The sequence below is a fragment of the Xiphophorus maculatus genome, chromosome 13 (genome assembly GCF_002775205.1).
Source record: "Xiphophorus maculatus strain JP 163 A chromosome 13, X_maculatus-5.0-male, whole genome shotgun sequence".
Taxonomy (NCBI): Eukaryota; Metazoa; Chordata; class Actinopteri; order Cyprinodontiformes; family Poeciliidae; genus Xiphophorus; species Xiphophorus maculatus.
The window spans coordinates 21,265,526-21,280,385 of record NC_036455.1 but is presented as its reverse complement, the minus strand read 5'-3'; the positions used below and the strand labels follow the sequence as shown (position 1 = coordinate 21,280,385).

Here is a 14,860-nt window from a genome sequence, read left to right as displayed (position 1 = left end):
TGTGCTGGGGGGATGGGGTCGTGTTGAGGATGAGAGACTCCAAATATTTATCTCTTGGCTAACTAAATATCCATATTTCTAAGCCGTGGGTCATTCCTTGCTGTTGGACGTACGAACATCGCTTCGGCTTCGTATGAAGCTCGGTGGAGTTTGCCCTCTGTAAAGTGGACTATCCCGCACGTCCACGATACGCTGAAAAAGTCGACAAAATGTATTCTGCTGGAGGTAAGTGCCGCAGCTACTGCTAGCATCGGCTAAGTGATGCCGCTGGTGAAAATGTACGTGAAAGTGTTGGTGCTGGGTGATTTCCACGCAGCAAATTGCCTGTTACTTTATGACAAAAAAAAAGTAATTATTTGAAGAGGAGCATTTGTTCTCGTCTCTCAGCAGGTATAAGATTCAGGGAAAAGCTTAGTTAGCAACAAGCAGCCGTTAGCTAAATTAGCTTTAGCTGCGCCTCGTTTTTAGCAACTTGCTCGCTGTAAACTAGCCTCTGTGTTTACACGAGTTTAAATGCAATTTTTGAATACGAACAACAAATGCGAATAGGTGCCTGCTATCATCTTATCTTTCCGTTAAACACCTAGCACTTACGTTAAGCGGTGTTTAGCGGCCGACCACGCTTTCTAATCGGATCCCCAACCCATACATTAAGTCCAGTAGTGCACATCTTCAAAATGTCACAAAAAGTTACCAATGTTGTTTACAGATCTTATACTTCCAAGTTGACAATTATATAATAAGGTAATGATTTTAATTTTTCTTTTTTTTTATTATAAAGTGCTTATTAAGAAGATGGTACTTGTTTGGCGGCGACTTTACGAGTCGCAAAACTTGTTTACAAGTTTCAGCGTTATCACTTTGAAATGCCTTGCTGCTGAAATGTGCTATACAGATAAGATTTGATTGATTCATTGATTGATTGATCACTGAAACCTTGAACTGAAACGTAACCAATTAAAAAAAAGTGACTTCCTACTGGAAGACAATAGTTCATTTCAACAATAAATATGGGAGATTAAATAAGGGTTAAAACAAAAAGTACATAGAAGTTCACAGATGGATCGTCAGTTTGTGCAAAAAAAAAAAAAACCTAAATAAAATGTTCATTTTAAAATATAATTTTAAAACTGATAAAGTTCTTTTTTTTTTTCCTTTGGATTGTGAGCAGCACAGCTCAAATACTTTCAAAGAATGGGACTATAAGCCCTTAAACCAGAACATTGGGCCTTTTTAGTTCCTGACTGACTGTGGGGGTTGTATAAAAGTACTTCAGGTCAATTCAGCCCTTTCATTTCCATTTTAAACAAAGGACTTCGTAATCAAGCGGTGAGCCATTGCATGCAGTGGCTTACTAATGGCATGCTTGGTGCCTGGTAAGTATTTTCAATTGATTCTGGAGACGGATACTCATAAGACTATTCAAATCTCTCAATACATTTTTGGATGATTTTATGTTCTTTGGAATTGATATGGATTCCCGTGGTCCAGTTGACTCAGGCTCTCTAATTATCAAAGCGTCCTACTTGCATCCTTTCTTTATGAAACACGGATTGATTATTTATTTATTTATTTTTTTTACTAGAAAAAAGTCTAGTACGTTAAGACTGAAACTATTACAAAATGATTGGCACATGTTGCATGTTTATTGGCATGTTATTTGAATTAAACATCCTTTGACCGTTTCATTTTCTGAAGACTTTGCAAGCAACAGACTCAAAGTGAGCACACAACTTAAAAAAACCCAAACGATACCAAGAATTTTGCGCTGTCTTTATTTCAAAACATTGCAAGATATATGCTTTTATTTGTATTTAAATGAAACAAAATTCTCCCTACATTTACCTGTTAATGTAGTTGGCAAATCAGAGTCTGTTTTTCTTAAGAAAATATCTCTTTGCTCATTCCGAGACTTATGAACTGAAGTGAAGTTGTGTTTTTCTGGCAAATGGGTGGATCCATTCATTTTAGGCTACCAGCTTGGTTCATGCATACTGCTCGTTCGCAGATAAGGGCCCTATCATTGTCAACGACTGTTCAGTGGAAGTGATAAGAAGGCAATACAGCTTAAAATAAACAGCTCAAATGAGCCGCACTCTTTACTTTTCATGGTCTTGCAGCAGGATATCTAAAGTTATCAACTTGATATTGTGTTTGAGTAAATGCCTTCACATTTATTTTTATGTGTAAGCGGACTTTTATACACGTAACATGTTATTTTTGTCCTCGTAGCTACAGAAGTTCCAGAGGGACCCCGTTCCTCCGGGTCAATGAGCTCTGGTAAGCTGACATTTTGGTTTGAACTGGTTTCAGCTGTAATGTATTGATACTGGCAACATAATTTATTCTTAAAGTAAATGAAATGCCTTCTGCTGAAATGCGTGTGAATTTTTATGCCCAAATTAGGAAAAAAAAACAATCACAACTGATTGTCAGGCGCTGTGAAAGTGGTGATGTCACTTTTATGCAATACACAGTAATGTGCATGGAATTGAGACTGTGCTTAGTTTCAGATGAAACCATTATTGCTGTATTTTTACACATTCATGCTTCATGCAGGTTTTGTTATAACTGTTTGTCGTTGACTCCCCGACAAATTAATAAGAGTAGTTTTGGGTTTGCCAGGGCTGTAGACCCGTGTTTCAAACAGCAGATCTTATGCTTGATGTGTCGGGGTGTTTTAAGGGAGTTTGTCAGAGTGGAACTCAAAGATAAGGTGGGGAAGGGATTGGTTTCCTCTGACAGACTGAAATATCAGAAGTCGCATATGTGAATCATATTGGGACAGGCAAGTTTACTGGTAAAAAAGTCACATGGACATTTCTGAGTTTTAAAGACGAAGGAGGTTCAGGAAGGGATTTGAGAAAGCCGAAATGGTCTTAATGATTATTATATTCTAAAAGGTTGGGTGTTGATGACATTTATAAGAATAAACCCAAAAGCATACAAATAATATTCTGTTTATGTTGCTTTCCTTTGCTTGTTGCAGACCCACCTTCCCCGTTGCCAGAATATGTGTTCAAGCCGCCACTGAGGCCAGACTTTGGCACCATGGGTCGGGCAATCAAGCTCCAGGCCAACTTTTTTGAAATGGAAATTCCCAGATTGGAGGTCTATCACTATGATATTGACATCAAGCCTGAGAAATGCCCCCGGAGGGTTAATCGGTAGGTCTATTTTTTCATGTTTTACTTTATTTTGTCTGCAGATTAGTGGGTGGGGCTAAACCTTTTTGCATTGTGGTGCTCAATTTCCTGTTGTCCTCAGGGAAATTGTGGAGCACATGGTCCAGCACTTTAAAACTCAGATCTTTGGCGATCGAAAGCCGGTGTACGATGGAAGAAAGAACCTCTACACTGCCATGCCTTTGCCCATAGGCCGAGACAAAGTACGTCTTTTACTTCTCATCCCTACTTGAGTGAAGTTTCCTTATTTATACTTTTTAAAAAGTAAAAAAAAAAAAGAATCTGAACTTTATTATTTGCCATTTTTAATCCACAGGTGGAGCTTGAAGTAACTATTCCAGGCGAAGGTAAAGACCGCAGCTTTAAAGTGGCCATCAAATGGGTGTCTTGCGTTAGTCTACAAGCTCTACACGAGGCTCTATCCGGACGGCTACCAAGCGTTCCCTTTGAAACTATTCAAGCTTTGGATGTGGTCATGCGGCATTTACCTTCCATGAGGTCAGTTCTGTTGTTTTTTTCTTATTATTTTTTTATGGTTTGTCACTCAAAATGTCTTTTAGTAATAATTTTACGAGGTCGAACCTGTTTTTGTGTGACAATCACAGAGTGAGGCTCTGTCAGGAGTTTCATTTATGTTCTTTATAAGTTCATTAAGGTCAATTATTACTTAAAAGGTTTAGCATCCAGCCACACTTAAAAGTTGTCAGATTCTGTGCTGCTTGTTTTTGTTAATCACATCTGACCGTTGTCCGATACAGGTATACCCCAGTGGGTCGCTCTTTCTTCACTCCTTCAGAGGGATGCTCCAACCCTCTCGGTGGCGGCAGGGAGGTGTGGTTTGGTTTCCATCAGTCCGTCAGACCTTCTCTCTGGAAAATGATGCTCAACATTGATGGTAATCTGCGTCATTCATTATAAAAAATAAATCCATACAAATTTGTTGTCTCCACACGTCTTACCTCTGCGTGTTTTTTTTTTTTTGTTTGTTTGTTTGTTTGCAGTTTCAGCCACTGCGTTCTACAAGGCTCAGCCTGTAATTGAATTCATGTGCGAAGTTCTGGATTTTAAAAGCATCGAGGAGCAGCAGAAGCCTTTAACAGACTCTCAGCGAGTGAAATTTACAAAAGAAATCAAAGGTACGTCCTTATTCACACCGGTTTAGGTCGACGGTATAGCAACATTTTTAGTAAAAAAAACAAACAGCAAAAACATAATGATGTTTTTCAACTTGAAGATGTTAAAACTAGTTTTTTGTGTTGTATGAATATTTAATGAACTGAAATTTTGAAAAAGCCACTACAGACATTCCTGCTGTTGCTTCAAGATTTAAAGGGTTGTACATACAACCAGACTTGGCAAATTGTTTAGACCCCAAAAAAACCTACTCCGAAATAATTTTGGAGTGGCAATACAGGAGAAACCTATAGCTGGTCTATTTAAAAAAAAAACAAAAAAAAAATATATATATATATACATTTATCTCAAAGCCAATTAACTTCGCCTGAAGTTTTTTCTTTTGTTGTTTTAACTTTATTTATTTTGCGTCCCTCCTGCAGGCCTCAAGGTCGAGATAACTCACTGTGGGCAGATGAAGAGAAAATACAGAGTTTGCAATGTGACCAGAAGACCAGCCAGCCACCAGACGTAAGAAGGCCCTCTCAACATGTTATCTAAACTTCATTATCCTGTAGCATTATATGTATTGAGCCAATAGATTGCGTTAAAAGGAAGATCTGATTGATAAACCTACAGGGATATTTGATCTTCTCTTTGTGTTGATTGAATTATTCTTTATTGCCTCAGGTTCCCCTTGCAGCAGGAGAATGGCCAAACTATTGAATGCACAGTAGCACAGTACTTCAAAGACAAGTACAAACTCATCCTGCGATACCCTCACCTCCCATGTTTACAAGTGGGACAGGAGCAAAAGCATACCTACCTCCCACTAGAGGTAAGACACTTTAACACTCTGGGTTTTATTCAAGAGAAGTGAGAGTTCTGCTTGTTTTTAATTGATTGTCTACAAACGTGGTCTCTTCAGGTGTGTAACATAGTGGCAGGACAGCGCTGCATCAAAAAGCTGACCGACAATCAGACCTCCACAATGATCCGTGCCACAGCCAGATCGGCACCAGACCGGCAAGACGAAATTAGTAAACTGGTATGTCATCTGTGTTCATGTTCCTTCTGCTTTTAACAAACCGATCAGAGCATTAAATGAAGCATAATAAACTCAACACATGACAAATATTCAATGGTAAAACTGCCACATTTTGTTCCAATTCCAGATGCGAAGTGCCAACTTCAACACTGACCCTTATGTTCGTGAATTTGGAGTCATGGTGAGGGATGAAATGACAGAAGTGAACGGCCGCGTCTTGCAAGCACCTTCAATACTTTATGGCGGCAGGGTACGTTCAGCGGTACTCTGGATGTGTTTTTTCCTTTGTTATTAATATATGCATGCAGTGCAAAAAATGTTGACCAGCATTTTCAAAATGACATTTTTCAGAACAAAGCAATAGCAACACCAATCCAGGGAGTGTGGGACATGAGGAACAAACAGTTCCACACTGGCATTGAGATCAAAGTGTGGGCCATCGCCTGCTTCGCACCGCAGAGGCAGTGCACTGAACTTCTGCTCAAGTAAGAGAGATTTGCAGGATGTTAAGATCTGTTGCACATGCACCTTGTATATAAGAATCTTATTGAGCATAAGATAAACTTGTTCTTCATTCGGCAGAGCTTTCACTGACCAGCTGAGGAAGATCTCTCGAGATGCAGGGATGCCCATCCAGGGTCAGCCTTGCTTCTGCAAGTACGCCCAGGGGGCGGACAGCGTGGAGCCCATGTTCAGGCACCTCAAATACACCTACCAGGGCCTGCAGCTGGTGGTGGTCATCCTCCCTGGAAAGACGCCAGTTTATGGTGACGACCTGATTGAATTTATCAGGGGGAAAAAAAGTGTGTGTTTAACATTTAAAATGTTTCCTTATTTCGTGTCTTCTTGTTGCATATCTATAGCTGAAGTGAAGCGAGTTGGCGACACTGTGCTCGGAATGGCCACGCAATGCGTCCAGGTGAAAAATGTCCAAAAGACAACACCTCAGACTCTCTCCAACCTCTGTCTGAAGATCAACGTCAAGCTGGGTGGAGTCAACAACATCCTGCTGCCGCAGGGCAGGTCGGTGAAGTTGCTTACAGTAGTATTTAACAGGAAATTCACGACTTGTGATGCGAGAGTATGTCAAAGGGTCACATTTAGACTATTTTCACTTTTGCATTGAGTTGGCTTATGACTATTTACAGGGGAAATGCAGATTTTTTTTCAAAAATACATTATTTATCTCAAAAGGAAATTAAATATTGTTATAGTTTGTATCTTCGGTGCTGTTGTGGATGGTGATGTTGTGGGCAACAAACCTGAAAAGGCATCTGAATAAACTACTTAAACTACTGCATGACCAACTCGTGGCCCAATTGTCCAAATATGTAATAAATCAGCCAAAAAAAAAATTGAGCAAAAGTCTACTAAAAGAAGAGGTCAGAGCTAATGTAGCAAAGCTTCTCCAACATGCTGCCATCATGCCATCAACTCTAGAAGGTATTTAGGGAGTCATTGTGTGAGTGTTAATCTCCCTCTTGAAAACATGTACGGAGAGCAAAACATGTAAAGCAGTTCAAGTCAAAGTTTCTTCCTGCTACAAAAGGAAGGTGATGTGGAGATTCTATTGTGGTTGAAGTGAATTTATCAGGTTCCTGCTGCGTTCAGATCAGAAACGTGCTTCACTCTGGAAGATCTTTAGTGCCGCCCCAAATCCTACCCCTGTTTTTCATGTTTGCATATTCACTGGCTTCTACATTACCCCCTCAATGCAAATATGATCGTGAGTTGAAGGTTTTTGTATAAACCAGGGTAGTATTTTGAGATTGGAATATTTAGTTTCCACCCTTTCACCAGCAAATCTGGATTTATTCTAAATTAAAATGCCAAGAGGGTTATCGGCTTCAAGTACAACTCCTTTTAACAGAACCTCTCCATAAGTAAAGGAGAGGACGCCCACCCCTATTTCAAGTTGTAGATTAAATCTTTATGATGTAATTGAAAAAAAAAATGTCACAGTATCATTGCATATTGAATGGAGCCTCACTGCAGTTGATGCCTTCAGATTCCTGAAGAAGCTCAAGAGAGATGGGAGTGAGCAAAAAGGATTTATTGGAGCTGATATCACCATCTCCATATTGCCTGTGTATATGATATTGTTATATGAAAACTTAAATCCACTCTGTGCATTCCTGTGCAGGCCGTTGGTGTTCCAGCAGCCAGTGATCTTTCTCGGTTCGGACGTGACTCATCCACCAGCAGGAGATGGAAAGAAACCTTCCATTGCTGCCGTGAGTTACAGTTAAATTAATGTAATAATGTTTAATTAATCATTTGATTATGCAGAAAATGCACTTAAACACAACATGCTCGAAAACTATTTTTAAATTCACGACCTCTTTAAGTTACATATGGGTTGCGCTCAATTGAGTTGCCATAAAATTTGAGGTTTCAGTGTAAATTAGTTGTAGTGTTTGTAATTGCAACAGTATTTGTCTCCTCTACCTGCCACTTTTCTTTTCTGGATTTTTTTCCCCCCCCTTTGAAGGTTTAATGTGCCCTATGTTTTTTTTTTTTTTAGGTGGTCGGCAGCATGGACGCCCACCCCAGCCGATACTGCGCCACTGTGCGGGTGCAGCAGCACCGTCAGGACATCATCCAGGACCTGGCCAACATGGTGCGGGAGCTGCTCATCCAATTCTACAAGTCCACTCGCTTCAAGCCCACCAGAATCATCTACTATCGAGACGGCATCTCCGAGGGCCAGTTTAGCCAGGTAACGTGTGTGTGATGTCTCAGAACACGAGTGTTATGCAGGCTTTGTTGTTTCACAGTAGGCCTCATTTGTTAAATTTACAATTTGTTTACCCGTAGGTCCTTCAGCATGAGCTCCTGGCAATCCGCGAGGCTTGCATCAAACTAGAAAAGGATTACCAACCTGGCATTACCTTCGTGGTTGTACAGAAGAGACACCACACGAGGCTGTTCTGCGTGGACAGAAACGAAAGGGTCAGTATCATGTTAGAAATGAGGAGTTTTTTTGTTTTTTTTTCTTAGAAAATGCATGAGAATATAGTCATGCATTCGTAAAACCAGTTGTATTTGTTTGCTTTCTAACTTGGCCGGTTGTTTAATTAACGAGGTGGCATTAGCATTTTACTTCCCCTCTTTTGTTCTAGTGTTGTTTCTCTAAAAGTTGCCACATTTTTGTCTGGTCTTCCTGTAGTTGTTGCTTGAAAAGGTTTTTAACTTGGACTTTTTCAGGTCGGAAAGAGTGGCAACATTCCCGCGGGGACTACAGTGGACACCAAAATCACCCACCCATCAGAGTTTGACTTCTACCTTTGCAGTCATGCAGGCATTCAGGTAAGAACTGTGCTACAATTATCTGTGATTAATTGGGGGAGGAGGGGTTTAGCTCCTGGCTCCCATGCTACCACTTTTTATAATCAAAATCTTTTGGCTGATTTGAAATCTTTCGCTATTTTCAAACAGATTTCACTTAAAATGGGTTTTGTCTGTCTATCCTGCTATAAAAAAATGTTGGAAACATTTTTTTAAAATTTATATTAATATAGTAAAACAAGGAAAAACGTATCTGAGTTCCTGTACAAGCGATTAGCAGAGGGGACATAGTTTGCAGGAGTCTCCATTTGTATTTTTCAGAGAGTGTTGATCATTTTTATCCACAGAAGGTTGTAAACATTTATTGCAGCATCTTCCATGACAGACTGAGGTTGAAAGCCCAGATGGATCACTTGTTTCTTTTCCCTCTTTATGTTCTCTGCTGAAAGAATTGCTATCTGCTAACAAACATGATGTTCAAAGTAGTTTCCCTTATATAGCTTGTTGAATCTCTGTGGACATTCGGACTTCATTTTGTAAACACTGCAGGCACTGTGTTGTCAGAGTGATCCAGTAGTGCTGTCTTGTTGTGCTTTTATTGGGAAAGGTCAGATTTGTTTTTTTTTTGTTTGTTTGTTTGTTTTTTGAGCCTCTGACTGGCCTGCCACAAGCTGAAATTAAGCCGATTCCGGTCAAAAGCCGATTTCTCCGAGCATCTCTAACTTTCTTTCCTGTATCTAAATAAATGTGCCGCCTCACCCCTCATCCATTATCCTTCCATCCAGGGAACTAGCAGACCGTCTCACTACCACGTGCTCTGGGATGACAACCACTTCTCGTCGGATGAACTGCAGGTCCTTACCTACCAGCTCTGCCATACGTACGTGCGCTGCACCCGCTCCGTGTCCATCCCAGCACCAGCCTACTACGCCCATCTGGTGGCTTTCCGGGCGCGCTATCACTTGGTGGACAAAGAGCACGACAGGTAAGGACGCGTGTTCTGAGATTTTTTATTCCCCCCCCCCTCTCTCTCTCTCTCTCTTTCTTCCATCAATGACCTGTATAGCCTAACCGCTTTTTAAATTTTTTTTGTTTTTGTAGTGCTGAGGGCAGTCATACATCGGGCCAGAGCAATGGGAGGGATCACCAGGCCTTGGCCAAGGCTGTTCAGATCCACCAGGACACCCTGCGCACCATGTACTTCGCCTGAAAGTACAGCGCCCTGACGGGCTGGGGGTAAAAAAAAAAAAACCCGCCAATGAAACCAACGGCCCCTCTAGCTGTCTCTCTGTGAGCTCCAAATACCATCACAAGGTTTCATATTGTCTTTTCCCTAGGTGGCAAACTTGTCACTCACCCATATGTCCACATTTGAACTTCTCCCCTTTGACCCACCAAAGTAAGCCATTTAGCAGTGAAAAAGGCAAATTTTCGACAGAAATTAGGTTTCTAGATGAATTTCTTTCTTTTGTTTTTTTTTTTTGTTTTTTTTTTTTTTTTACTTGTTTATAGAACTTTTTGTTTTTTCAAAATTTTGAAAATGGTAAAATTTGCACACAGAAAAACAATAGTTTCTAAAAGAAAGTGGGCTGTTACGTTATATACCAAGTTGTTGTTTTTTTGTTGTTTTTTTTGGGGGGGGGGGGGTTCTGTAGTTCTTCCGATTCTTGTTTGCTCGAGTGGATCCTGGTCCGTAAATAGAGAATCTAAATGTTGGGGAGCTCACTTACTGTTTCTATGCCTGAACCAAACATCAACAGCCAATCCAAGCAAAGTGCACTGACCAGGATGGGTACTTTACAAAGGACAAAAGTACTTAACCCTCCTGTTATGCTCGTTTCTGAGGTACAGCAATAATGTTCCTGGGTCTGTTTGACCTGTGGAGTGTTTATTCATGCAATAGTGTCAGAAACCAAAAAATTCCTCCAAAACACTTTTGTATCTGATTATTAACTCCAATACTAACCATTTCAATCAGTATTTGTGCAATGATGTTATTTTTTATTTCTCGCAAATAAAGGATCAATGATGACAACTTTTCTAGTGAAGTAAAGAGAAAAGTGAGAAAGTGAGCTTGTGTGTGGTGTGGTGTGTGTGGGGGGGAAGGGGGTGAAATATGGTACATAGCTGCAAGGAAACATATAAAATTGGACATTTAAAAAAAAAAAAAAAAAAATCTTTTCAACCTTTCAACTTGACTGTCGGATCAAATTGACCCGAACAGTATGTATTTAAAATGTAGATGCAGGGGGAGGTTGCAAATGTGTAAAATGAATAAATATTCAATTTACTTCAAGTGCACCTATTAAGACAAATAAAAAAAAGTTTCATGCAAAAAAAAAAATACTTCCAACTATTAAAAAAAAAAACAAATTTACATTTAAAACGGGTCAATTTGACCTGCAACATAACAGGAGGGTTAACATATTATGAATTATTTGAATATGTTTCTTTCCTTCAATATAGGTCATTATCTGATTTTTTTTTTTTTTTTTTTTTTTAAAAAGTGCCATTTGGGACCAGGATTTTTAATTTTTTTTCTTGATGAATTAGTTCCTGGTTGGCGTTTCTGCATTTTTCTTTGATTCACATCAAACTGTTTTTGTTTTTTATTATTATTATTATTTTTTTTTTATTTCACGCCAAATCTGGTGACGGCGAAAAGACAGTTTCTCATCCGATTTGCAAACTTATTTGGATCATCTCTGACAGATTTTTATTTTTTTCCTCTTAAGGTTTAGAGACTGACTGACCATGTTTAATCCTGTCGTCTGAACCGATCTTTTTTTTTTTTTTTTTTTTTGTCCCAAGCATAAAATCGGGTGCGCCGGGACTGGTTCCCAGCAACCTTTTTATATTGTATTCTGAGCCGTACTGATAAAACATTTGAACTCAAAAGGGGATCATAAAAATTTTTTCACTTATAGTAATTCTTCATTGTATAGTCCTGCAGCTGAGATGCATTGTTGTTTTTTGTAGTTTTTTTTTTTTTTTTCCTTTTTAAACTTGTAGGCATTTATAGAAGTTTTTTTTTTTTTTCTTTTCATTTTTATGCCCCTCAATCCTACTTCTATTTTTTTGTTTATTGTATATAGCAGCAGCAGGAAAGTATTTTCTGCTGCGTCGTGGTCAGATCGGGGCAGCCGTGTAGCGTCTCGGCGGCGGGGGAGGCAGGGGGTATTCGGTACAGAAGAGTTTTTACATTTGAACTGATTTTAAATGATTATAGAAGAGCCTCTTTAGTTTCGAGGACGCTTCAAGAACCGTGAACGGTCGTCGCACAAAAGCATCGTTTGGGGGGCGGCGGCGGCGGGGGGGAGGGATTTATGCAAGCAGCTTTTGTGAGTCTTTTTACTGAAATAGAAATGTTCCTAGTAAGGTATATTTTAAATAAGCTTTCAGTGCAAAATGCTGAAAAAAATTTTAGATTTTTTTTTTTTTTTTTAAAGAAAAAAAAAAAAAAGAAGTCCCAAATTTTGTCTAAATTAACTCTATTTGTATAAACATTTTAAATGCAATTATCTTGCCTTCTAAGACTCTTACCATTTTAATAATGGAATTAAATACATAACTACATCCTGCTTTAGTTTTACCGCTACGTTGAGCTCGTGAATGTTTGTCTAGATTGAAGGCAAGTCGTGTACATTTTCTAACTATGCATCATAAAGAGATTTAGCAGTTAACGGGGATCCCACATGGAATCGGATCGTGTACAGAGGTAGACAATCAGGGCTTTTGTTTTCCCTTTTTTTTTTTTTTTTACATTTTTATTTGAAAGTGTTTTGCATTTAGTTTTGTTTCTCAGTGCTTATCAGCATCTTCAAGTGTTTGTAATGAGATAAAAGTGGTCATTTGTGACGATGTAGATTTTCTAGCCTAAAAATGAGCGTCTGCTTTGTAACACACAATCGTTCATGGCCAAACAAGACTACCAATTTTTACTCAAAAGACAGAGAAGCACAAAAAGGCTTTTTGACTCTAGGTGCTAGATGTTTTCACTGTAAATCACCTTAAGTCCTCACTGATCCTTCATTATTTCTACGGTCCTTTTCTTTCCCTCTAACTATATCAGTTTCCCCTCTTTACTTTCAACTCCTTTAAAGCAACTAGAGATCCGACTGACTGTGTTTGTGGGGCATTTTGGAAAAACGGAAAAAAAAAAAAAAAAATCCCGTACTTGATATTTACTGTTCTGATGTCAATATTGTTCTTATCGGTGCTGGTCTCACAACATGTAAATTTGGATGCACTTTTGATAGCAGAATTATGAGTATGACTTCTAATGTGTGTGTGTTTTTTTTTTTTGTTTTGTTTTGTTTTTCTCCATTAATCAGAACCGAAGGCTCAGCCATAATGTGCGACACTGGTGTAATTGCATGGAAATGGCCGTGTGTTCTACCTCTTGTTACCTGTTGCTGTGTTATGGTAACATCACGCCACTGGCCATTTCTGTATAATTACCCTGGCTGTGTATCATGATGGGCGTTGCTTGTGTCTCGTTGACTTTAGACTTTTTTTTTTTTTTTTTTTCCTCTTTGCATGACTTGTATTTAGTATTACGCAAACCGAAGAGACAGAATGTGTTTGTGTTGAAGTTCTACGACCAAATGCTTCGAGTGTGTTTGTACCTATACACACGACTTTCTGCTTCTTCTCCTTCTTCTTCTTCTATGCACCACTAAAAATGACACTTTGATTTAAAACTTGGTTCTCTGCTCAAGCTGTGTAACAACAAATGCAAAGTTCTCCTTCATCGAGACGAAGTCGGTGCGTCTCTCAGTGGTGCTATCGTAGACTGCTGGTTAAAGTTTCAAAGATGATAATTAGGAAAGTGGAGAACTCTGGCTGATTTCTGAACACCGGCTTTTAGCCAGTTAGGATTTCTTTAGCCGTCTGCTTAAATGTCTCTGAATATAACATCTCTTCTTTAAATAATCACATGTATATTTCTGCTTTCTCTAATTGCCTGTAACATCTCACTCAGTCTGAAAATGGCTAACTGATTCGCTTTCCCTTGGTAACAACTTCCACACCGAAAAGTGTTAAGATGGCCTGTTGGTGCTTGGGGAAGGTCTGTTTACTGATCTTTGCGATGTTGGATTTTAGAGTTTCCTGCCAGTCACTGTTTATTGGTGGTCAGCCAGATAATAATGTACGACAGAGAGTAAAGTTCACTGCCTATTTCTACATAGTGATGCCCTTGTCTAGGGAAGTCGAATGGCTTTGTCTTTGTTTTTAGCTACCCTTCCTGATGTCATTAATATTCTTTTTTTTTTTTTTTTTTTCTTGATTTTTATTCCCTTCATGGAGAGTTGGAAACAGGATTCTTCAGTAATTGTAACAATCTCATTGCTTTAACTTGGAAAGAAAGGAGAAGCTAGCTTTTGGATTTGTTGTTACTGCTCTCTGTGTGTGTGTGTGTGTGTGTGTGTGTGTTGTTTTTTTTTTGTTTGTTTTTTCATTCCCTACACCAGCACCTTATAAACCAATATCGGAATGGCATTGCTTTTTCTTGATATAAAACTCCAAAAGCTACATTTGCACTAAATGAATAAGAACAATATTGTAGCTATTCATGCATAAACAGCACAAACCCATAGCCACTTACAAAACAGCTTGTTTTTCTTTTCCCCTTATGCTATAATCGCTGTTCAGAGAGATCAAGTTAAAAACCAGCCGCGAAGATTCCATCTAGCCAACCAAAATTGAGCAAGTCTTTTTTTTTTTTTTTTTTTGAGAAATAACCCGAAGCCTTTAAGCGACAATAATAAGAGCGATATTTCCGGTGGATCGCCTTTGTACAGAAGTCGTAGTAGATGTGTTTTTCTATTGACCAAACTGAAAGGTGTTTTTAAAGGAGAATATTGTTGGATGCCAAAGTGGTGCATGTCCTGTTGGGTAAACCGTTTTCTCTCTGTCCAGAACCGCGATGTGGGCGACCACCCTTCCCCCAGTAAGACCAAAACAAATTACAGAGTAAGGAGTTTTTGCCACTTCTTTTTTTTTTTTTTTTTTTTTTTTTTACAATGAGTTCAACGAAAGAATGTTTACAACAGTGACAGGTATTCCGAACCTGGATGAATGTGGCATCATGTTACAGGTGAAGTCCTGCGTTACTTGGAGTGGTACCGGCGAACACCGTAGAGACTTTATTTTTTATTGAATGTGTTGAATTCACATATAATGTTAGTTTTCTTTTGGAAAGCCAAAAACCTGGATACACCAG

General features: G+C 39.0%; 1 protein-coding gene across 3 annotated transcripts in view; it reads left to right on the top strand.

Annotated features, from left to right (window-relative positions):
* The window catches only part of LOC102232716 (protein argonaute-2), an 18,723-nt gene continuing 3,863 nt past the window's right edge, over window positions 1-14,860 (top strand). Inside the window, exons 1-21 of one of the 3 annotated variants that reach the window (XR_002753669.1) lie at window positions 1-225; window positions 2,233-2,280; window positions 2,990-3,167; window positions 3,268-3,388; window positions 3,502-3,683; window positions 3,944-4,080; window positions 4,187-4,321; window positions 4,742-4,829; window positions 4,989-5,136; window positions 5,227-5,346; window positions 5,474-5,596; window positions 5,698-5,831; window positions 5,929-6,113; window positions 6,210-6,369; window positions 7,490-7,580; window positions 7,871-8,065; window positions 8,164-8,298; window positions 8,554-8,655; window positions 9,420-9,619; window positions 9,736-9,870; window positions 14,557-14,610. Coding sequence is in view for 2 of the 3 variants with exons in the window: in XM_023344798.1 (XP_023200566.1) it covers window positions 210-225; window positions 2,233-2,280; window positions 2,990-3,167; window positions 3,268-3,388; window positions 3,502-3,683; window positions 3,944-4,080; window positions 4,187-4,321; window positions 4,742-4,829; window positions 4,989-5,136; window positions 5,227-5,346; window positions 5,474-5,596; window positions 5,698-5,831; window positions 5,929-6,113; window positions 6,210-6,369; window positions 7,490-7,580; window positions 7,871-8,065; window positions 8,164-8,298; window positions 8,554-8,655; window positions 9,420-9,619; window positions 9,736-9,844 (2,607 nt within the window). In the remaining variant the exon portion in view is untranslated. Of the gene's footprint in view, window positions 226-2,232; window positions 2,281-2,989; window positions 3,168-3,267; window positions 3,389-3,501; window positions 3,684-3,943; window positions 4,081-4,186; window positions 4,322-4,741; window positions 4,830-4,988; window positions 5,137-5,226; window positions 5,347-5,473; window positions 5,597-5,697; window positions 5,832-5,928; window positions 6,114-6,209; window positions 6,370-7,489; window positions 7,581-7,870; window positions 8,066-8,163; window positions 8,299-8,553; window positions 8,656-9,419; window positions 9,620-9,735; window positions 9,886-14,556; window positions 14,611-14,860 lie in introns of those variants that run through there. The other 2 variants (XM_023344798.1, XM_023344796.1) reach the window with 2 other exon arrangements.